This window comes from Artemia franciscana, chromosome 13 (assembly GCF_032884065.1).
Source record: "Artemia franciscana chromosome 13, ASM3288406v1, whole genome shotgun sequence".
Lineage (NCBI taxonomy): Eukaryota > Metazoa > Arthropoda > Branchiopoda > Anostraca > Artemiidae > Artemia > Artemia franciscana.
In genome coordinates this window covers 3381209-3406451 of record NC_088875.1, presented here as the reverse complement: position 1 = coordinate 3406451, position 25243 = coordinate 3381209, and the positions used below count along the sequence as shown (strand labels likewise).

The 25243-nt window shown below is 35.9% G+C and overlaps 1 protein-coding gene across 2 annotated transcripts; it reads left to right on the top strand.

Annotated features, from left to right (window-relative positions):
* Window positions 1-10: 10 nt before the first annotated feature.
* Window positions 11-25141, top strand: LOC136034394 (dysbindin-like). Of its 2 annotated transcripts, none has more exons than XM_065715540.1 (5): window positions 11-125; window positions 11965-12097; window positions 17575-17695; window positions 20609-20784; window positions 23558-25141. In XM_065715540.1, the coding sequence occupies exons 1-5, from the start codon at window positions 45-47 to the stop codon at window positions 23665-23667; spliced, it is 621 nt and encodes a 206-aa protein (XP_065571612.1). In that variant the 5' UTR covers window positions 11-44; the 3' UTR covers window positions 23668-25141. The 2 variants fall into 2 exon arrangements, with proteins under 2 accessions (XP_065571612.1, XP_065571613.1); XM_065715541.1 differs by having other exon boundaries at window positions 23562-23827.
* The last annotated feature ends 102 nt before the right edge of the window (window positions 25142-25243 follow it).

The window sequence follows — 25243 nt, the reverse complement described above, 5'->3', positions numbered from 1 at the left end:
CATAGATGGCAAAACTATGAATATAATTAAATATAAGAAACGTGATGGATGAATTCAGAAAACTACAAAAATTCCATGTGGATAGCATGGTGTCTGAAGCCAAAAAGCTTGGGAGGCAATCAAAAGTAATATTTTTGAACTTTTCTTCAAAGAAGTTCCTATTCTTCCTTTGTACTTGTTTAATTTTTGTGCAGCTACTGGTTAGGCCTAGGGTTTTTTATAGAGCATAAATCAGGTAGGAAAAAAGAAATATAAACCAGTTTTCGTCATTGAACCCTTTTTCTAATCATAATAGTTGCTGCTTTCAAAATCATCTTCTAATCCCTTCCACCATTAGGGCTAGCCTAATTATGGCTGTAGGCTACACTAAACTTTGTTTTTTTTTTCAAATGGACTTTATTTAACAGATAAAACTTTTTTGTAAAATTCTAGTTGAGTGACTTCTTGCTATCTCGGAAATGGGTTAGGTTAGGGAAATGAAACTTTTGGGGATGGGTCTACAGGCTAAAGTATGTCCTGGAAAGGTATTTTAAAGGGTAAATTTATAGCAAACAGTATTACTGGCTTTTGTATAAAATGAATATACCACTCAATGCCCTTTTTTATGCTCTTTACAAATATAATAATCGCTTCTACTGGAAATTCAGATTTAAGCACTTTTTGACCTCTCAAAAATGACCTAAATATAGGGTATAAAAAAGGCTTAAAACATTGGTCTCAAACTTTATAACTTTGGAGTTATAAAGTTTGCCAAGTTTGGATTCAAACTTGCCGTTTCATTATAAATCCATTTTTTTAATGTTATATTATCCACAAGCACTGATTTTCCACAATTAAATTGGATAAATAAATTTTACCAATGTTGTGGCATTTTCTTCTTCCTTGTCACTGAAATTTCAATTAAAGCATGTGTTTTCTGTCTATTTTTACAAAATAATAAGATATTTAAAATTGTAAATCTGTAATAGTTTAGAAACAAATTTGGGCTATATATTTGCACATCAGGGGGGTGAGGGTAAAGCATAGCATATATTAAATAGGTAAACTAACCATTGCTGTATTTAATATAGTTGAATTTATAGTAAACAGTATAACTGACGTTTGTAATAGCTGGCTTTCATATTTTTGACCAAAAATTTAACCATATTTTTGACTCATGCTTTTATTCAAATTTGATGACAAGGAAGAAGGAAACATCATAACATTGGAAAAATTAATTTATCCAAATTAATATTGAAAAATCAGTGCTTGTGGATTATATAACATTAAAAAAATGGATTTATAATAGACAGTAAGTTTGAGATCAATCTTATAAAGTATTTAAGGTTTGAGACCAATTTTCTTAGCCTTTTTTATACCCCATATTTAGGTTATTTTTAAGAGGTCAAAAAGTGCTTAAATCTGAAATTCTGGTAAAAGCAATTATTATATTTGTAAAGAGCATAAAAAAAGACATTGAGTGGTATATTCACTTTATACAAAAGCCAGTAATACTGTTTGCTATAAATTAAACTTTTAAAGTACCCATCTCCACTCCTTCTCCCTCTAGGGGACCCTGAAATTTGCCTACATGACAGTTTATACCTATTGAAATTTTGACAAAACAACATTTTACCTTAATTTTCAGTTAACAATTGCTTTTTCTCAGCCTTTTTTTCAAAATGTATTTGCATATCTTTAAAACCTTATAATTTGGGATTGAGCAAAGTTTTGAAGCTGAAAACAATTTTGTTGTACTCCATTCAAGCAGAAGATCTATTTTGCAAGGTTTCACTTTTATAACACATATTTTTAAAGGTCATCAAAGGTCAGGACCTTTTAGAGAGAGAGGGAGTAGAGGTAGGTACTTCAAAATACCTTCCAGGGAGATATTTTAGCCTGTAGACCCACCCCTGAAAGTTTCATTTTCCTAACCTAATTGTTAGGAAATTTCTGAGCTCAATAATTGCTTACAAAATAATTATAGTTAAAGCATTCTGACTACAACTCCAGTATAATTTATCCCCCACTCTCATTTTCAAATATATAGCCCAGTTTATATATTTTTCATGCATTTTCTGATTCTCAATTTTGGTGCTGTCAAATCAATTTAGGCCTACAGTAACACTGATTTAAACAAGAGTGCTGCTAATAGAAATATATTAGCAGTTGAGAAGAAGTTATCATCTTTGAGTGTCTGTAAATGCTTAAATTTGAATTTCCAGGTAAAGCAATTATTGTATTTGTTGAGTGGTATGTTTACCTTATTCCTATGTCAGCAATTTAAACTGCAGCAAAATTCTAGTTTAGTGACTTCTTGCTATCTCAGAAAGGGGTTAGGCTAGGAAAATGAAACTTTCAGGGATAGGTCTACAGGCTAAAGTATGTCCCAGGAAGGTATTTTTAAGTATTTACCTCCACTCCCTCTCCCTCTAGAGGGTCCTAACATTTGATGACCTTTAAAAACTTGTGTGTTATAAAAGTGAAACCTTGCAAAAGAGATCTTCTGCTTGAATGAAGTACAAAAAAAATGTTTTTAGCTTCACAACTTTGCTCAGTCCCAATTTATAAGGTTTTAAAGATATGCAAATACATTTCCTAAATTTTGAAAAAAAAAAGGCTGAAGGCTGAGAAAAAGCAATTGTTAACTGAAAATTGAGGTAAAATGTTGTTTTGTCAAAATTTCAATAGGTATAGATCTGTCATATAAGCCAATTTTAGGGCCCTCTAGAGGGAGAAGGAGTGGAGGTTTGTACTTCAAAATACCTTCCTGGGATTTATTTTAGCCTGTAGACTCATCCCCTAAATTTTCATTTTCCTAACCTAACTCCTTTCTGTGATAGCAAGAAGTCACTGAACTAGAATTTTAGAATTATAAACTGGTTCTTTTGAAGGAATTGTTATAGTTAAAAATATAATGGTTGCTATCATACCAATTGCCACCCCCCATGCTAATGGGTCCAAATATTGCTCTAGTCTATATGTTAAACTGTAATAAAATAATGTAATAGTACGACTGTTTCCTTGTAATATGCAAAAAATTTCCAATAGCCAGATTTTAATGTTATGCCTTAAATTACAGCTTGGAGTCTTCAAAGTGTAGAATTCTATCAGATCTTTTATTTATTGAACCCAGGCACTTACAACAAAAGCACAATAAAGCAGCTGCAAGCAAGCAGACAAACATTAATATATAAGCCAAAGCGAGGCAGAATTAGTATAACTAACATACATAATGTTACAAACTCCTTCTTCTGTGTTGGAGTACTGTCACTTATTATCACTAATTATGAAAGAACTCACAGAGAAAGCGCCAGGCCTGCTTTTTGACAGTCTATAATATATATTCAACTCATAGCCAATAACATGTGCATGATGGGCTCCACTATAGTGCTGACTGAGCACAGAACTGAGAGAAACTGGGGTACTATTTACACACTTTCAGAAGCTCACAGGTTTTGCTTGTTTGGTGGCTTGGTTTGCCTTCTATATCTGGTTTTGGTCACTGACTTTTCCTCCAACTTGGTTGTCTTCATTGGGGTTGGGCTATCAGGGGTACTGGTGATGGATTAGGGTATACTGAACGATGTGGTAAGCAGTGGTGCATTTGCATAGGGTGTGATAGACTTTGGATTGTTTGTAGGTGTCATGAATATATCATGTTCTCTGTGCTGCTGTCTGTCCTGTACACATGTCAAGAGTAATGCATTTGATAGGTGCATTCTATTTCTTTGTAGTTTAGTTCCATCTTCAGTTGTGATACAGAATGATCTTGGGCAACCTGCTGATACTATGATGTCTGCAGTGCCCCACTGACTCTGAGGTTGCTTCTGGTAGCACACAGTGTCACCTGCATGGAGTGTGGGTTAAGGCATAGTATGCTTGTTGAAGTATTGGTTCTGTCTTGACTGGACCTCTTTGTGCTTCTGCAGATATGAATTAGTTAGGACAAGCTGCTTTCACAAATATTATGGTGTGCAAGGTAGGGTTAAATGTTGTTAGTGACTCATGAGCAGTTGAGCAGGAGTGGCATAGCTGCCTACAGATGTTTTCCTGTATTCCAGGAGACTTGGATATGGTTCATCCCCACTCTCTGTTGCTTTGGAGAAGATGTTCTTGCATGTTTGCATAGCCTTTTCTACCAATCCATTGCATTGGGGACATATAGGACCAGATGTCTTGTGACTTGTCCCCCAGTTTTCCACAAACTGTTTAAACTTAGACAATGAGTATTGTGTCCCATTGTCTGACATGATGGTGCTAGGAATGCCATGCTGAGTAAAGTGTGCTTTCAGTTTGCAAAATATTTCCTTTGATTTTAGGTTTCTTAGCTTGTCAACTTTGAGATAGTGGCTCTGGTAGTTTACTGTTATAATATATTTCCCTTCATTCCAGTCAAAGATATCAGAAGCCACCCGCTGCCATGGAAGTAAGGGAATCTGGGAGTTGATGTGAGGCTCTTTCTGGTTATTGTGGCTGAATTTATTGGCAGGTGGGGCAGTTTTTGATAAGAGCTTCAATGTTTCTGTTTATTGTTTGCCAGTAGATGAGCATCCTAATGCATTGTTTTGATTTTTCTATGCTATGGTGAGAGACATGAGCTGCTTTAGAACTTTTTATTGCAGCTTCAGGGGAATAACTACCCTTTCACCCTTAAAAATGATGCCATTCTGATATGACAGTTCATGCTAAAAATTCCAGTATGTCAGGAGATCAGTAGTGCATTGCTTTCTGGTGTTAGGCCATCCGCTTTGGATGACTTCCTTAAGGAGGGCCAACTGTTCATCTTTTCTCTGTATAGAGAACAAGTCTTTTGTCACTTACAGGAAGACTTTGTGTAACTTGGTGGACATATACTTCAATCTCTCTATGGAGCTTCTTGTTGACATCAGGGTTGTGTAGTCTTGATAATGTGTCAGTGACTGCAATTTCTGTCCCTGGTCTGTAAACAAAACTGAGATAATAAGGTTGAATTTGCTGCATCATTTGTTGCACTCTAGCAGGGGCTGTTTGAAGTGGATTCCAAAGGATAGTCTCAAGTGGACAGAGGTCTGTGGTTGCTCTTACATGCCTGCTGTATAGGAAGTGATAGAAGTGTTTGCAACAAAAACTATTGCGTATAGCTCCTTCTCCAGTTGTGAGTATTTCTGTTCTGCTTTGCTTAGAGAACATGAGGTATAAGCAAATATGTTACCATTTGATGGGATAAATGCTCCTAAGCTGTTTGATGATGCATCAATGGTGAGATTGATGGACTTGCTTGAGTGGTTAAAATATGCTAGATTTGTGACTGTTGAGTTTTTGATGTTTCTCAGGGCTTTTTCATGTTTCTTGGCCCACTTGAAGTCTATAGATTTGCTGAGGTCATGCAAGACCTTGCTATCCTTGAACTCTGTTACTATATTGACAGATTTGCTGCTTATGCACACATGTGCAAAGTGGTTTAGCTTTTTACACTTTGAGCAGTTTTGCCTTTTACAGGACACTCCTTAGGTTTCCTAGGTGTTGCTGTACCTTCAGACTTTTGGAATGGATGTTTGAATATGTGGATAGCATCTACCTCCATCTTTATTTGGCAGGGTTCTTGCTGTTCAAATTTTCTTAGGTGTGTCTGGGTTGTTTGGTAGGTTCAGCACTTGTCAACAGCTGATGTAAGTGTTAGAGCATCACCCTCTAGAAGAAGTCTTTCTCTCATTTTTGGGTCCCTGATGGCACTTATTATTTTGTCTTGGACATTCTTGTTAGCACTTGTATAGTTACAAGCTTTCACCAGTATTTTTAGTTCTATGATGTACTTCCTTTACACTGGTCACATTTCTGGAATATGTATCAAGAAAAAACACTGTTTGTGCTTGGTGCAGTATATTCACAAATTTCCACAGGTAACTCTCTATGTTGTTGGTTTCCGATGCAGCAAGGGTAAATTGTTGAATATCTGATGCCCCTTTTCCCCAGCCCAGATTAGGCGGTAAACCCATTTGCTTTCCCGTGTCTTCCCTGACAGGGGTCCCAGAAACATGAGTTTGGCATGTTGTTTGAAGCATTTCCATTAATCACCAAGGGAGGCTGAATCCCAATTGATACTCGGTGCTTTTGTCTCCATCTTCTCACACCATGTAGAATTCTACCAGATTATTAATTTACTGAACCCAGGCAGCTATAACAAAAGCCTAATAAAGCAACTGCAAGCACACAAGCATTGATATATAAGCAAAAGCAAGCTGGCATTAGCATAACCTACATGCATGATATTACACTAAGGATTTCTCCTAATGTTTTAATCATTTTAGATAATATTTTGCATACTCCTTACTTGGATAACATTAGAACTGATCTGGATGCATTTTCAAGACAAACAAAAACCTGACAGTTAGAATTAAATTTGCAGAAATGTAGCCACGTGTAAGAAGTCATAGTGAAAAGGATCTAGGTTTTGAACAATATATCTTAAATTTAAATTGAAACAATTATATATTAAAAGCAGGTAAGTTTTAACAATTTAGATAAAATAACAGACAACTTCGTCTGTGAAAAAATAGTAGTAAAAGTCAATATATTGCAGTTCCACTAAGATTCTTGTTTAAATGCAAATTTTCCTTTTGTTTTATTTCTATTTTGTGTGTATATACTGCCCACCTAATTATGTCAAGTGTCTGGAAAGCTTTGGCAACTGCTGTTTGTGCATTTTTGTAGAATTTCAATTCCTTGTCAACAACAATTCTTAAATTTCTCTTAGCTACTGAATAGATAATTAATTGTCCAGGGTTATTACTACTAATCATAAGGTTCTGCTGCCGTTTGATTTTACTCCTGATGTTTACCATCTTATATTTTTAGATTTTAATTAAAGCCTTTACTTCTAGACCTAAAGTGAGATTACACTAGGTCTTCTTGTATTGAAGAATTCTTGCCTATTGTCCCCAAAGACCTTAACTTTTTGCATTCTTCCAGTGAGGAATTTCATCACCTGTCCCATAACCTCCTTGTGGATGCTCATAGCTGTTATTTTTTCCTTCAATCAGTGCTGACAGACGTATCTAAGAGGATTGTGTCAACTGGGATACTGCAATCTTGCAAATCAGTGACATAATCAGATGCATCTGTAAGATTTTTCTTGACCAAGTGTCCATATTTAAAACCATGTTGCCTTTCTGTGAGCAAACTTGTTGTCAATTAAATGCTTCATAATTGTGGTATTTAAGATTCCCCGAGGATTGTACTGACTCTTCAGGAATTTCTAATAGGATGATAGTTGGCAATATTGCGCCTGCTTTCATTAGTGTGAAAAGGCAAAATCTCAGCATTTCACCCATCTTGAGGGACTTATTTGGTGTCGAAATACTTTTGGTTTTGTTAATTTCAAAGGTTTTGTCCTTTGGGGGACAAAACTGTCCAGTACTATTTATGGGGGATTTTAACATCGACCTCCTTGCTCCGTCTAAACTCAAACAAGCTCAAAATAATTCTAGCTTAGCAAATGAATTTATTTCTTCATTCCTTAGTACTGGAATGCTTCCTGCATGCCGTATCCCTACTCGCGTCACAGACACTACCGCGTCTTTAATTGATAACTTATTCACCAACCTGGATCTGAAAACATGTGATGTGATTATTTATGATGATTCTGATCATTTTTTAATCCTTTCAGAAGTTACACTTGATAGGCCAAAAGTAGAACATCCTGAACGGAAAACTCGAAAGCTTGATGCAGAATCGATTGAATCTCTTAGAAACCAATTAAATAATATTAACCGTAGTCCGTGTTTGGATAATCAGGATGTTGATCAAGCAACTAATTATTTTATACAAGAATTTGAAAAGGCTTTTGATCGTGCGTGTCCTGCGAAAACAAGTAAATCAAGACGCCAAGAGCCAAGAAAACCTTGGATCTCTAAAGGGATTGTCCGATCAATTAAAATAAAAAATCAAATTTATAAAATCCGAATAGAGAACCCAAGTGAAGATAACAAGGAAAAATTCAGATTATATAAAAACAATTTAACTAAAGTGATCCGTGCAGCAAAAGCGTCACATTATACGAAACTTTTTGCAGAAGCTTCGGGTTCCCCCAAAAAATCTTGGGAGATTATCCATGGAATTATTGGAAAGAAAAAAATGTCTAAATTTCCTGAATCTATAAATCATGGTCCTGATCTGGTGTCTGATAGACATGGTATAGCAAACGTGTTTAATAAGCATTTTGCCAATGTTGGTGTACGTACGGTAAAGGAGTCTGTAGCTGCTAATAATTCTGAACAAAGAAATAAGTTTGAAGATTACCTACCTCCATCTTCTTTGTCTTCGCTATTTTTAACGCCGACTTCAAAAGAAGAGCTGATAAACATAGTTAATCTTCTAAAACCTGGTGGAGCTGAAGGCATAGACGGTTCATCTACCCGACTGTTAAAACTAATTATTGCTAATGTAGCTGACCTCCTTGTGCATATTGTGAATATTTGTCTCAGGAGCGGGAAGTTCCCATCATGTTTGAAATCTGCACGTGTTATTGTTCTGCACAAAGGAGGAGACCCTAAAGACCCATCTAATTATAGACCTATTTCAATCCTTTCGCGTTTGAGAAAGTTATTGAACGGTGCATTTACAAGAGAGTAAATAATTTCCTAGAAAAACACAAATACTTTAGTAAGTCACAGTTCGGTTTTCGGAAAAGCCATTCAACGGAACAAGCTATCCTAGCGGTCACGCAATATATTCATGATGCTCTTGATCGAGGTGAAATTCCAGCATCTATATTTATTGACATAAAAAAGGCATTCGATACAATCTGTCATAAGATTTTACGGAGAAAGCTTGAGAATTGCGGTATTCGAGGACCTGCTAATAACCTGATCATGTCATTTCTGTCTGAGAGAAGCCAATATGTTGATGCTGATACTACGAGATCTGAACTGATCTCTTTGGATGGACAAGTCGGAGTTCCCCAAGGGTCAATCCTTGGCCCCCTTTTATTTTTAATTTATATTAACGATATTGATAATTCTATGAAAGATCTCGGCCTCACGGTTCTATTCGCGGATGACACAGCCCTCAATATTAGTGGTCCTACTGAACTTGTACTACGTTTAAAAATGAAAGAAGTTTTTACATATCTGCTTGAATGGTTCGCAGCGAATAATTTATGTATTAATACATCTAAAACCAAATTCCTGATTTTCTCTCGGATTTCAAAAGCATTGCCAACTTTTAATTCCCTAACAATTGAAAAATGTGATACTACGATCAGCAGAGTCCACCATCTTCGGTATCTAGGAGTGATAGTTGATTCGAATTTAAGTTGGAAGGAGCACATAAATTGCCTGAGGGTAAAGGTTGCAAGGAACGTCGGTATGATCAGGCTTCTTAAACCTTTTCTCCCTTATGATGCCCTGCGGTGTATTTATTTTTCGCTAATTCATTCTTACTTAAATTACTGTCCTCTTGTATATTTGAATACTTTTTGATCGAATACATTACCATTGATAAGGCAGCAGAATAAAGCTCTCCGAATTCTTAAGCTTTTTGTACCATCTCCTGATTCTTGCCCTAATAAGTCGTCAACTAAAAATCTTCCTCTTTTTTTGAACATTTTGCCCCTTGAATCTTTTATTGTTTTTCATTCTATTTTATTTAAGAAAAAACATGATTCAAATTCCCTACCTGAATATTTTTATGAACCTGATCTATTTTCTGGAACTAATTCCGATCACGACCATAACACGCGTAATCCTTGTAAAGCCCGGCAACCCTTGATAATTTCAGAAAGATCAAGATTTTCATTGAGAAACACAATATTGAGGGTATGGCAAAGTTATCATAATGTAATCAAACTTGAATTTTCTATTAATACGCTGAAAAACAAAATAAAATCAATGCTCATAGAAAATGTTTAAAGTAAAATGAAAAAAAAAAAAAGTAAATAAATAATAAATGTGTGGTTTATAGCGGTAAATCCCAACTCAGTCTGATGGTTTGAATCTGGAACCTGGATGGATTATGGTTAATTTATGATATTATTTTATGTTGATGTAGTTATAGCATACAGTTTATTTAATTGTCTGCCATTTGGCCTCGAGCCCTCTCTCTGCCAAATTGGCTTTTTATATTGTATTTATGTAGTAATAAACAGAACTTGAACTTGAACTTGGAAAAATCAAATGGTGAACTATCAGGCTCAACACATTTATTTGAATTCTGTTTTTTGAACTGTGATTCCACATCCAGAGATCCGACAGTAATAATTTGTGTTGGCTTTTCATTATTGTGGTCTAAGCTTTTTCGTAAGGGGGTATCATCTGGACATGTGAAAACTGACTTCAACTGCTTGTTCAGAGCTATGGCTATATCTCTAAAACTGCTCCCGACATTCTCGTTAACTGAGATTTCTGATCCTGAATGTCTTCTCGGCTTTTAAATTGGGGCATATTTCCGAAATTTCTTTTGATTGGTTTTCAATGCTGGTGCTAATGATTCCTCATCCTAACTTGTGAGTTTTCTTGTAAGGTATCAGGCTTTGTTTTCCATTTGTCATAATGTGCCTGAGTCAAACATCCTTTTACCTTCTCCAGAACTTCTTTATCTTTCTCATTGCTAGCTAGAATGCTAGAATGTTGTTCTGTCCTCCAGTGCTAAAGCCTTCAAGTCAGCAGTTGGCAAAAATTGGTGCAGCAAACCAAGCCTCATAATCTAGAATGTACCTGATGAGCAGAGCTATTATCTTCACCTTTCTGGTATCTACAGAGGCTTACTGCTTACTTACTGCTGGCAGGTGTGATTTAAAGTAATATGTTTATCCAACTGTCTCATTGCTTTACAACTTTGAATTTTGTTTTAAGAAGTGTAGTTCTTTAATTTCTTTTGAGCTGACTTTTTGAGTTGTTATCAGGCAAACAAATAGACTTGTAGAGCTGCTAATTATCTAAAACCTGATGCACAAGTGTGCTCTGAAGCCATGCTGTCAGAGTCTCCATATTAATTGTGCCTAAAGCCTCTTCAACATTTACTAGCAATGAGGATGTCATAAGGCCTGAAAAACATGCAAAAGATAGTTCTTCAAAAACTTATAGATGTATATTGTGTATGGAGCAACTTTGTGAGAAATTTAAATACTGCCAATGCTCAACACTAGCTTTTGACCTATTCATGCTCAGTAAAATTATAGAGATTGATCTATTAATCATTTCTTATTGGACTAGCATTTACGTTTCAATATACGGATGACCTTTTCCACATTTTCACATATAGCAAATTAACAGCAAGGTTATTCATGTAGATATATGGGACCCTACATAAATTTTACGTATTTTACTGGATTAGCATTTAAACCTTAAAGAATGGAAGATATTGTCCCCATTTTGCAAATAAACAACAAAGGGAGTCCAGTGTAGGTATATATGACCCAGCATAAATTGCACATTTAGGATTTTAGCTATTACAGGTTGACTGCAAGTAACAGAGAGACCTACAATGAAAGCAGTAGTATGGGTCTTAGTGTAGGCTATTCTGACCTACAAATAAGTTTATAGCCTAACTGGAGCTCTTACTTTGGTATGCAAACTTTTGTTCTCTGATTAGTAATTCTGATATTCAAAGCAGTAGAACTTCCAGACTTACTGCATGTTTGTACTAACATCCTTGAATAGCTGTCAAGTCAGTCAAAGTACATTTTACAACTCCAATCTTTATTAAAACAGTTTTAATGAGATTGTCACAGTGCTTTTACATGGACGAGCAGAAATCAGTACCATTTTTTCTTTATACTCACTACACACTTGTCAAGTAGGAAAGAAGAACTTCATACCATTTGAATAACCACCAAATTTTTGCTATCACCAAATTTTGTCCTATGCTTGGCAGAGCTACCATTACTTGGCCATCTCATAGCTAGTAAAAAGGGCACTTTGGGCTATGATTGTTCCAGGGAAGGGGGGGGGGTCCTTGTGACCAATTTTATGCTTCCTATACCGTCTATATAAGTTTTTTTTTTAGGATATAGAAGAAAGAATTGAAGAAATACGAAGAAAGAGTGAAAGGAGGAGGAGTGCTTTCCAGATGTTAAACACTCAAATTGAAAGTTTGGGTTTTATAGTCACTGCTGTGGATAATGTTGTAAATAATTTAGGTAAATTTACAAAATTATTCACTTAATTTTGAACTAAACAGAGTCAACTAGATGTGCAGACTGCCCCTGCAAGATAATCCAAGCAATCTTTATTGGGAAATTCTCTCACTATAATTTGGATATATCTGCTTTTCAGTCAAACCAATCAGCCAAAATTCACAACGTGTCACTGCCTGGTTATTGTTTCTTGATACATTGTTTATCCAGGTTGCAGCAATTCTCACCAAAATTATTTTACAATTAATACTTGGGATATATTTAATTTAATTATTTTTATTTACATATTTATGTATATTATGTTTATTTGTTTTTATTTTATTGACCAATTTATATTTTAGGTTTGTGGTGTGATTAGGTTTTACATAAATCTTATTTTCAGCTAAAACAACATATGATTGTTCCTTTTTAGTCTTACTTATCTTATTAGGTCCCAAATGTCCTCATGGGGCATTTTGAGGTCACTCCTCTTGCAAGCTCATGCGTAAGGGCTCAGTGCATGACTCTATCTGATGCGACCTATGATAACTGGGCTATCTTGACGTTGTCAAAGTGGAAGTCCTTCATCCATCGTTTTCGTGGTCTGCCTCGTGGACGAAGGCCATGGAGGGATCCTTCAAGGATGATTTTCGGGAGGCGGCTCAGCTCTATTCGCTTGACGTGGCTAAACCAGAGTAGTTGATGTTCTTTTATTTTACTGGGAATGGTTTCAGTGGACTGGAGCCTCTGACGTACTTCCACATTGGTGATTTGGTCAGTGTACTTGGTTCTAGCAATGTGACGGAGGCATCTCATCTCGAAAGCTAGTAGTCTTCTTTCGTCTTTGGTTTTCAGAGTCCATGTTTTGCATTCATAATTAACTATTGGGTTTATCAAAACTGTTGAATAGGTGGGTTTTGAGTTTGTTGGATAGATGGTTACTTTTTCAGAGGTTGGCTAGTCTTTGGAACCTAGAGCTAGCAAGTGCAAGTCGATGTTTTACGTCAGAGCAATGGCAATCATCTGAGGAGAGTTGACTACCAAGTTAGAGCAAGTGGTTAATTGTTTCAACCCGTCTCCCGCCTATGGTGACAATGGGCGGGTTGTCTAGTTCACGTCCCGTAGTTACCATGACTTTGGTCTTGCTGGCATTGATATTCATCCCAAATGACTTTGTGGTATTGTAGTTTATTAGTCTGAGCCTGCAGTTCTTGTCTTGAGTTGGCTAGCGTGTCATTATCATCAGCATAGGCAAGATTGTCTATTAGCAGCCCTCCTAGTGTTGTGTCATATTCCGACTGCATCAGTGACAGAATAGCATTTAGAAAGAGGTTGAAGAGATGTGGTGATAAGATTCAACCCTGGAGTGCTCCTGACAAAGTTGTAAACTCTTCTGACGCTCCATCAGCGGTTATTACTTGACCTCGGAACTGGTCGTACATACTCTTGATTATTTGGGCTATCTCATAAGAAATTCCGTAGTAAAGGAGGATATGCCAGAATCCTTCGCGCCATATCAGGTCAAATGCCTGACGGAAATCAACAAGTAGTCGGTCGAGCTCTTGGTTGAATACAAAGTATCTTTCCATGAGTTGTCAAACAACAAATATCTGATTAATTTTTGGTCTCCCAGGGCGGAAGCCGGCCTGATATTCTTCAATGGCAAAGGCAGTTGTAGCTTGCATATGTCGGTTTAGGACTTTTGTAAGGATACGTGGCTGATGGCTCGTGAGGATGATCGGATGATAGTTTCCGCAAACTTTCTTTGAACCTCTTTTGCGAATGGGTACAATGGCAGCCTTGTACCACTGATGGGGAACATGGCCATTTTCCCACACTTAGACACAATGGAATGGTACAGATCAGTTCCATCATCCAGTACAAGGCTAGTGAGTTCAGCCGTGACTCCGTCTGGACCAGTGGCTTTTTCTTGATTGAGTGACTTGATTGCTGACTTGGTTTCTGACTTGAGTGGGGGTGGTGGTCTGAGTTGTTGGTCGGGCTTGGGGAAGCGGGATAGTATTTCAGGAACCGCAGCTACTGGTGGATTGAGTTTATCGCTAAAGTACTCTTTCCATCTTTCAAGTTCTATCTTTAAATTGCTAATCTCATTTCTTTGTTTGTCCAGGATCACTGGTACTTGCGGTTCTTTTTCCAGCTTAACTCGTGTACCATTCTGTGCCTTTCTGATCTCTCGCTCTACTTCTCTCTTGAGGAGCTTGTAAATATCCTGGCAATGGCGGTAGGATTGATCGCAAAAAAGTCGCTTATCCTCGCATAGTGCAATCATCTCATCTGTGATACATGGTTTTTCATTGGGAGTTTTTCCTCTGAGGATGTTATTCGCTGTCTCTATGATTGCTTATGTGGACTGCTTGATTAGAGAGTCTATCTCATTAGTTGTGGTCAATGATAATGATTTTCTAGGATCTCTCGAAGTTTTTCAGTTAGAGTGGAAATGTAGGTCTGCCTTTTTTAAGACCCCGTAGCAGATTCCCCCGAAATCTTGGGATTTCTGTTGCTTTTGGCAATTTTCTCATTCTTAGCTTAAACCTCGACATCGGGAGTGTCGTCAGAGTCGAAGTTTAATCCAGTTATTGCTACTATGTCTAGTTTGGAGGACTTCCAGCGCTTCAATATCAGCATATAATCAATCATGTTCGCGGTTTTACCGTCTGGGGATCTCCAGGTCACTTTACGTCGATGGCGGTGTTTGAACATTGTGCTCATTACGAATAACTCGTTTTCTCGCCAGAAGTCGACTAATCGTTCGCATTTCGCATTGATTTCTCCGTGAACATAAGTCCCCATTATATCGGACCGACCGGTGTTATCTGTACCTACTATAGCGTTAAAACCCCCATGGCAATATACGTCTTTCTTATGGATTTGGTCAGTGACACTTTGTAGTGTGAAATAAATTCATCGCATTCTTCCTCACTTCTGGTGGAGTCTGGGGCATAGACTTGGACGAGAAAGATATTCTCGGCAGCCTCCTTCAGTTGTAAGATGACTATTCTTTCTGAGACTGGGGTGAGAGATGAAAGATGAAATTAGTGTTACGATATGTCCTACACCTTTGCCCTGAACTCCGTCCCTGAGGCTGGATAACAAGAGGGAAGCTCCAGGGAGGATCCTCCGCCCTTTCGCAGTTGTCCTTTTATAGGGGATCCTCCTAGAATGGTGTTCTGCTTCACCATACAATTGAACCCATTGCTTGAACTATTCATAAAATTCTTCCAATTATGGAAACTACTGTCAAGTGAGACAAATTTGCATGTGTAGCACTGATCTGTCCCTCTTTTTTTTCAGCTGTAGCTGCAGCCTAGTAAAGAGCAAACTGGAGCCCATAGTAACCAAAAACTCATAACGCGTTTCAAATAAAAAACTCTTGCTCCATAACTCGCCAATACGTTAACGATTTGTCAATAAGTTCATAAGAATATCTGCTGCATTATTATATAGCAATTAAGCAATATCATTTCATTTTATTCTCTTGTGACTAGAGGCCTACAGGTTCTTAAGTTTATTTCTCTTGCTCCATAACTCGCAAATAAGTTTACGATTTTCCAATGAATTTATTGGAATATCTGCCGCATTATTATCTAGCACATCTGCAGTATTATTCCATTTTATTCCTTTGTGACTAGAGATGTGCAGAATCTGAAGCTCATTTTTCTTGCTCCATAACTCGCAAATAAGTTTACGATTTGTCAATAAGTTTACTGGAATATCTGTTGCATTATTATCTAGCTCTTTATTTATTCTCTTATGACCACAGACGCGCAGGATCTTCTTAATTCCTCTTGCTCCATATCTCGCAAACAAGTTTACGATTTGTCAATAACTTTATCGGAATATCTGTTGCATTATTTGCTAGCAGATCTGCCTTATCATTCCATTTGATTCCCCTGTGATTAAAGACGTGCAGGATCTTAAATTCATTCCTCTTAATCCATAACAAGCAAATAAGTTCATGATTTGTCAATAAGTTTATTAGAATCTCTTTTGTATTATTATCTAGAAAATCTGCCTTATCATTCCATTTTTTTCCCTTGTGACTAAAGACGTCCCGTATTTTAAATTTATTCCTCTTGCTCCATAACTCGCAAATAAGTTTACGATTTGTCAATAAGTTTATTGGAATATCTGTTGCATTATTTCGTTATATTCCCCTGTGACTAAAGACGTCCAGGATCTCAAATTCATTCCTGCCTTATCATTCATGATTTGTCAATAAGTTTATTAGAATCTCTTTTGTATTATTATCTAGCAAATCTGCCTTATCATTCCATTTTATTCTCTTGTGACTAAAGACGTCCCATATTTTAAATTTATTCCTCTTGCTCCATAACTTGCAAATAAGTTTACGATTTGTCAATATGTTTATTGGAATATCTATTGCATTATTATTTAGCAAATTTACAGTATCATTCCGTTCTATCCCCTTTTGATTAGAGACGTGCACGATCTTAAGTTCATATCTCATGTTCCATAACTCACAAATAACTTTACGATTCGTCAATAAGTTTACTGGAATGTCTGTTGCATTATTATGTTTTTTGAAGAGGGATATTATTGCACAGGTAGGTAGAGATCGGAATAGATGTTATCCTAGCTGAGGGATAGGGTGGGAAAATAACAACGGTCATAGACTGCTGCAATTTTGTAGGTGCAACAATCTAGTTATAACCAATACAGTATCAAACACTTCGTGGTAACAAACTGTAAGTAAGGAGCGACTCAGCTCAATAGTAACCGAAACTTTCAAAAACGTAATATTAATATCAATAGATTCATCAAAAGAATCAGCTTCTTATGCTAATTCCAAATGTATAAGATTCATCAAGTTTAGTGTTACCGTCCAAAAGTTACGAGCCTGATAAAATTTGCCTAATTTTTGAAACAGGGCAAAACGCCTCCTAAAATACAAGGAATCTTAATCAAAAGCACACTATCAGATTCAGCGTACCAGAGAACCCTATTGTAGAAGTTTCAAGCTCATATCTGTAAAAATGTGGAATTTTACTATTTTTGCCAGAAGAAAGATCACGGATGCGTGTTTTTTTTTCAGGGGTGATTGTATCGAAATAATGGTCCTAGAATATTGGGAGAGGGTGCATTCGAAAGGAAATTAAGAGTTCTAGGGAAAGGTTTATAATGATGTAATAGCTCTTTTATGGTGTATTTGTAATAAGACAAAGTAATGTAATGGGTAAATAGAAGAGATTCGCTTCACTGAGCCCCCACCATTCAATTAACTACTGTGATTATTCATATGTAAAAAGTACATAACCAAAAATATATCCATATGCTAACCATCTTAGGAGTTGACTAAAATACAGATCTTTATGTGTCAACAATCATTGAGTATCGACTCTTTAAAAAGATTGCTTTCTGTCTTGAGTCACTGTTGAAAAACAATTATAATGTATCTGTACGGACCTTAAATAATATTCATGAAAACAAAAATTTTAAATATGATGAATTTATTATTTCAGCCAATATTAGAAATTTGGTAGAAGAAGTGGAAGAAAACATGATGGAACTTGAAGACTTGATTGAAGAGCAGGAAACAGAAAAGAAAATACTTGATGCGAAAGTGCAATTCATAATTCATAGGTATTGTCTGTTTGATATAATAATTTTCACCGTCATTGCTATAATGAAAAAACAGAAATCACCAATGAAACAGCACAAACACAGAAATGAACGTACACCTTAAAAAAATGAGAAAAAAAAGAAAGACAGAAGGAGAAAGGAAAACTGTTTTCCTACTTTAGTAATTAACACGGATCAGTACTTGAATGAGGCCTTAACCCTAATCATCCCATAGGTCAAACAGTATAGCCATACACAATCAACCGTAAAGAATAATCCATGGACAGGCAGTCGTGTCGTAAGTAAGTATAAGTCGTCATATACCAAATATTAAAAAAATAATAAAAAAGACAAATAATTCAGAGGCGACAACCCAACACAAGGGCTCATCTGGAGAATACACACTTGTCTATAGGGTACATTCAGTAGTGGCGTACTCAGTGCTCAAGGAAGCTTATTCTTTTATGTGGTATTTTCGTATGCATCAAATAGTATTGTAATATTTACTTCAAAATGGGCAAATAGGGCGGGTTACGCCTCTACACATGACTCGCTCCAGGCTCTAAATGAAAGGCTTGATGTAGTGTTGATGGCTGTTTTCTACAAGTACATAAATTCGCCTTCCTCGAACGAGCTCTCTCGTATAGTTCCCCTTTTTCCAACCGACAAGGCAGACGCGAAGGCACGCAGCTCGGTCCAATTATCTTACGGAGGACACGCCAAGAACCGAGTGCTTGAAGAAGAGGTTCATTCAGCGTTGCACTTCTATCTGGAACGATTTTCCTGGGGATATTATTTCTGCAAATCCCTCTGTTAACTCCTTCAAAAGAAGGTTCAACAGATATTTAAAATCTCGAAGCTGAGGTACAAGGCAAAAAAATTGCAGCATATCAGATACCTTTAAGTACCTAACACCGTGACTAAAGGAATAAAAGAAATTGTTTTTAGGAATTGAGCCTTTTCAAAATGTGTATTTACTAATACTGCTACTATTACTAACAACTTACTGCAGGCCCAAGCCACCTGAGGCCAACACAGCTGCTTATGCTCTTTCTCCATCTCAATCTATTTAAAGCTTTACTCTTTTAAATTTCCTTTGAAGTCTTTCTTATGACCTCTTCCTGTCCGATTTGAGGACGACCTGTTTTTCATTGGAAGATCTGCTAAATTTGTACTTCAGCATCGAGTAATAAGCACCTTGATAAAAATTTTGTAGCTACCGAGTTTCGTATAGGTGACATGGAGAGATTCTAACCGGGTATTTTTCTTGAGTGTTTGGTAAAGTTGTTCATTCTAACGCTCTACATTGCCTTTCTAGAGTGATAATTGCCGCTAGTAGTTTTGTGACATGATTAAGATAATTTCTTAAACCACATTGGCCTGCCATAACATCAAACAGTTCGTGGTAACAAACTGTAGTAAGGACAAAATGTAAGAAGAACCCTTCATATGTGTAATAATCTCTGTTCGTTTTAAGTTTTAATGCTGCTCCTTACTTTCAGTTGAAAAAACTTTTTCATGTTTATTTTTTCATTGTTTTTTTAATAGTAATGCTAGAAAATCCTACGCCTCCTTCATTGAATTTCCCTTCCTCCGTGCCCTATTCCTCCAAGGGAAGATCCTCCTAGGTAGCCCCCTTCCCTCAAACCCCCTCCCCAACCAAAAAACCCCCCTGAAAAGGTCTGTACACTTCCAAATAACCATTACTGTATGTGAACGGTCAAAGTTTCTAACTCTCAGGATAGTATTAAGCTATTACACGGTGGATGAAATAAGATTAAATACAAAGCATGAAGGCTAAAATTATATTAAATACTAATATCAATACTAATATCAATTAAAGAAAAAAAAAGTTTTTTAACTGAAAGTAAGGAGCGACATTAAAACTTAACACGAACAGAAATTACTCCGTGTATGAAAGGGGCTGTTCTCTCCTCAACGTCCCGCTCTTTACGCTAAAGTTTGACTCTTTTTCTCAATTCTACTTCATTAAACAGTAAAAAACTTTAGCGTAAAGAGCGGGGCGTTCAAAAGGGAACAGTCCCTTTCATACACGGAGTAATTTCTGTTCGTTTTATGTTTTAATGTCGCTCCTTACTTTCAGTTAAAAAACTAGTTTTTTTTATTTAATAAAGAAAGAAAACGATCAAAAGTGTTGTTTTTAAAGACCAAATAAAAATACTGAAGAAAACACAGAAAGCGAATATTTCGAACAGTTCGTGGTAACAAACTGTTGTAAGGACAAAATGTCAGAAGAACCCTTCATATGTGTAATAATCTCTGTTCGTTTTAAGTTTTAATGCTGCTCCTTACTTTCAGTTGAAAAAACTTTTTCATGTTTATTTTTTCATTGTTTTTTTAATAGTAATGCTAGAAAATCCTACGCCTCCTTCATTGAATAGTGCTTTGGCGAGTTCGGTACTTCTGGACATGCTAGGACGATGAAAATTAGTAGGTGTGTCGTGGAAATTCATAAATTGAATTTATAATAGTAGTTTCCCCGATTCGACCATCTGGGTGGGCTGGAGAGAGGGGAAATCGTGAAAATGAGGTATGTTTATCTAACGAATGGGTGATCGGATCTTGATGAAACTTGATGTATAGAAAGATGCCATGTTTCAGATGCTCCATTTTTCATTCCGATCGGATCATGGGACATTAGGGGGTGGAGGGGGAAACAGAAATTTTGGAAACTGGGGACCGAGTCTAATTTTAGGTTCCGACCTCGTCACAAGTGCCATATGGGCTCTTGGCTTTTGTTTTCCTCATGAATCTCTCTCTTTCCCTCTCTCTCTCTCTCTCTCTCTCTCTCTCTCTTTCTCTCTCTCTTTCTCTCTCTATTCTGGAGGCTATAGGGAGGTTATTCTGGATTCTGTTACGAGTGTTAACCTAAATGTAAATACGAATTTAGTATAATTTACTTTTATGTTTCAGGGAAAGACGATCCAAAGACCTGGACAATTTAAAAGAGGACATAAAACTGGAACATTTATCCAAAGTCAAACAATATGAATTGTCTCAAATGGAGCAGCTGAAAGCCAAACAAAAGCAGTATGAACAAGCCTTTCAGAAAGATGTCGAAGATTTTGTGTCCAAAGGAAAACTACCTGGTACAGTAGCTGCTGAATTCTATTTCTAGAGTTGTATTAAGAAATGTCTTGCTCAATGTTCTTGTTAGATTTTTACTTTCTCAGTATGTGTAGTAGTGGTAGTAGTAGGTAGTAGCATATACATAATATACTAAATATACACATATGTGGCTGAGAGACAAGCTTGTTTTACATAGATAAAAGAACTAAAGAGATAAATGGCGAAATAAAGGACCCAAAAATTAAAAAAATAAAAGAAGAAAATAAAGAAGTAAAATATCTAATAACTATCCGAAAGGAAGGTTTTTCAAACGACAAATCAAAATCAAAAGCATACTCGTATCTGTTCCCTGCAGCGACCGCAATTTTTCTAAAAGAAAAACGGGACCTCTCTGAAATTATCAATGGTAGGCGTAGTTTGCGTGTATTGCGAGTCAAATGTGAATATGGCACAGTAATTGGGAAAAATCAAAAGAAAAGAAATAGCTAGGCAGTGACAGGATATTATGATTATCTTTGAATAATAACGAATGAAAAGTAACTGCCAGGAAGAATATTCAATAAAGAATATAAACTTTTTGTAGAGCCATAAAAAGCAAAACAACAGTGTAAATCGCTAAAAATAAGGAGCACAAAAGATAATAAGATTAAAAGAAAGCAGAAAACACTACGAAACATATTTTATACTTTCTCTTTTTTTACACTGTAATTCTCATTAATTCTTTATTTTGTCGTTTTATCTCTCTTGTTAGGTTTTTACTCTCCCAATGCATGTAATAGTTAATCTTTAAGCCATAAATGAAAAAAAAAAATCTTCTGAATTCTTTATTTGGTCTGTTTTTCAAGTTATTGTTCAAGGCTAAAAGATGATTTTTTTTTTCTCCCTTGTACATTTCTATTTGACTGTAATTCTATAATAAAATAAACAGGAATAACATCAAATACAAATGGGATGCCCTCTCTAAAAAGTGAGCTGGAGTCTTGTCTGCGCGTTGGTGAAAACGGTTTGTATTTTGAACAGTTTTTTTTGTGTCGTAGCATCAACAGCACTCGCAAAAAATTTATCACACCAAAGGTTTACTAATACGAGTACCACAATTTAGAGAGCGTTTATAACCCGCTCAACCCTCTGAAAGGTTAGTGTTATTTGTGTTTTACTATAAGCGATATAAAGCGATATTGTGTTTTACTTAAAGCGATATTTTGGACGGTCTGTTGCTTAAATGTGAAAACAAACAACAACAAAAATGAAGAAGGGACGTCACAACACTATTCAATCAGGGGTGTCAATTCACGAAAATGTAGAGAGGGGGAGCAAAATGTATTTTTAAAATCTACAGGAGGGGCCGATTTTGATGCTTTTCGATTTTCTTCAGTGAAAATATAAAAAAAAAAATAGAAAGTGTGTTTTTCTTTGTCTAAGGGGGCGGTGAAGGAGGACCCTGCCTCCTTTCCTAAATTTGCACCCTCTGTTTTCAAGGTGTCAAGAAAGAAAAAAAAGCCTTAGCTTAAAATATCTAAACTACTTCAAAATCTAGCTTTTCTCTTCATAACCAAGCTAAGCAACTTCCTTAATTATGGTGGCTACTCAAAAGCTATACTATTGAATATGAGTTCACCCTGGCCTAGTTTAGACGACTAGAGTTATCTGTACGGTAGCTCAGGATGAACTTTTCTGTGTATTCCTTCTTATAGGAAATAAGTTCATTTGAACCAAGCCTCAGCGGCAATTTGAACGATGTAATGGATCTTTCAAAGAAGAAAAGTTTAAAGGAAAATTCAAAACTGATTTTTGTGAAAATCACCTTAATTCACGCGGCTCTGCATGAAGGTAGGAAAAAAAAGGTACCAAAATAAGTTACCAAAAATGGTATTATTGAAAAAAAGATACCAAAAAATATGTATTATTCAAAATGTAGGTAGCAAAACTATAGCGACTGAACATGCCCACTTTTCCTCCCCCTCCTCTTCAATGGATGCTACTGGCAGTGAAAGCATCAGCTTTTATCTTTTTTTTTTGAAAATTTGCTCTAAATCTGTTTCCCCATTTGCCATTCGCATTTTTTTCGCCATTCCCATTCCCCTTTTTGCATTCTTTCTTGTATCCTTCTTCATTTTTTTTTTAGTTTTTCTTTGGCACTGTCTTTGAAAAAAGGCTGCTGGTGTTGATTTTCTTGAAGATAGGAACAAATTCGATTTTCTGTTTCGAATAGCTCTGATTAAGGCTTTGCAAGTAGTGGTCAAATAACCAGAACAAGCGCTAAAAGCCATATTCTTTTTTTTCACCTTTTTCCGTTTCGTATCTACAGTAGATTTTTTGAAAGCTTTAAAGCGTTTAATTCAATAATATAATTTAGGTAGTAAGATAAATTCTTTTTTTGTCTTTAATGAAGCTTTCCCTTTTCATTACATAATATATTTAGTGAGGGTGAGGATACATCAAATTTCCTATTATAAAGAACTTAGAACAAAGTTTGTAGGTATTGGTGTTGTTCATGAAAGCACTGAAAAATATTCTTTTTTCACCCTTTTTAATTTCTTTTCTACGGCAAATATTTTGGTACGTTTTTCAAAAATCTTGTTGGGGACTAAAGATTTATCCTTTACTCCCTTTTTAAGTTTTTCTGCTGAAAATCTTTTGAAGACTGTCTCGTCCTAATATTTAGACACCATTGCTTTTATTAGGAACGATATTTATTTTTCCAGTGTTTTGTGGTATAGCTTTTTTCATCTTTTACATTTTTTTTATATTTTTTTATTTTTACATTTTTTTTTACATCCTGCTGTTTTTAAGGTAGAAGAAACTGTGAGAGCCATCTAAGTTTAGAAGATGTCATAATTGAAGATGATGCATGCTCCCTTGAAGAATTTCTGAGTGATATGAACCTTGACAGCACTAGATGAGTGTATACATAAATACGTGGAGGCACAGTAAGAATAAGAATACTTCTGTCTCTGCTTGTATATTTTTAGAAGAGTCTCTGTTTTGGTTATTCGGAAGATTTAAGTAATCAAGCCTTTATCAGTGGCGTTGCTATTGTGGGCCTAGTTAGGTGGCAAGGTTTTGTGATGGGCTGTAAACAGTGCCCCCTGAAAGAAACTCTTGTCCAAATAGCTTATTCCAAAAGTTCGGACAGAAGTAGAGGAAGGGCATGGGGAGGTATTTAAAACTCTAAAAACAGATTACAAAGTATAATTTAAAGTCTCTTCATCAGTTTAACAAAATTTGAAATATTATCTATCTTCAGTGAATATTTATTCAGCAGCTAAATAGCTGTTCATTTGTTGATATTATAACAAAGCCGACAATCCCCCCTACCCATTTGTAGATATTATAATAAAACTGACTTCCTTCCTCCATTTGTTACCTGTGGTGAAAAATAACAGAGTTTCAACTAATAAAGATATTGTATCAGATATTATGGTACTCTGAGATGTATTTTTTTCATAATTTCAAAGAAGCACTTAACTTGAAAGAGTTGAGCAGGATTGTAAGAGTTTATAATAAATTTCTCATTTTCTCATTTTGAATTGACATCATTTGAAAAAGTTACCCTTCTCCAAGGCCGTATCCAGGAGTGTCACTGGTTGAGCCTCTCCCCCCCCCCCCACCTAAATTTTTGTCCGTAACAAAAAGTGTGTACTAACAAATTTTTGATTCGTAAAGTTTTTTTTATTGTAACCTCCCTCCTCCCCGAAGGAAAATCTTGGATGTGCTCTGGCTCTTTTCTATATTCTGTAATTCTTCAACCTATATTTTTAGAGATGCTTTTCTCGACCTGATTCCATTTAATGTTGAGCTTATCTTTTTTTTTTTTTTTTTTTTTTTTTTTTTTTTTAATAAACACCAAGGACTGGGTCGCTTAGCGTCTAATTAAAATTTTGACTACTATATTTTTCACTCAGGAAATAATCTGTGATATTCTTTAGATTTGGCATAGATGAATTATTTATTTTAAATTGTAAGTTTGTGTTAGTTTATTGACCCTTTGAATGATTCTTGCCATGAAATGTACTTTAAATTTGAATAATTTCTCCTTTTTTCATTAAAAATTCAAGCCCTTTTTGGAACAGAAATAAATTCTCAAGCAATCAGAAACTCTGAATTTAATCAAAAGAACTTATTAGGAGTGTCTTTGGGGTTGGGAGGATTGGCCAAGTGTTTGCAATAAATACGCAAAGAAAGGAAATTGTTGTGTTTCTTTATGTGAAAGTGGGGGCATTAGAAAATATACAATGTTTGATTTTGTTAGGTTTCGTTTGGTTTTGCTTGATATACACTGTTTGACGTGTCTATGAATAACTTGTAGTTTTTTGTTGATAATTTCCAGTTTTGATTTTGTTCTCGCTACCGTCAAGATTATAATTTGTTTTTATACACCTGTAGTTTAAACCTGTTTAGTTTGTTATTGAGGGGGATGCTGGAAAAAACATCCTATTTGCATACTGGTTGTCAAAAGGGCATATGAGCAATATCTTA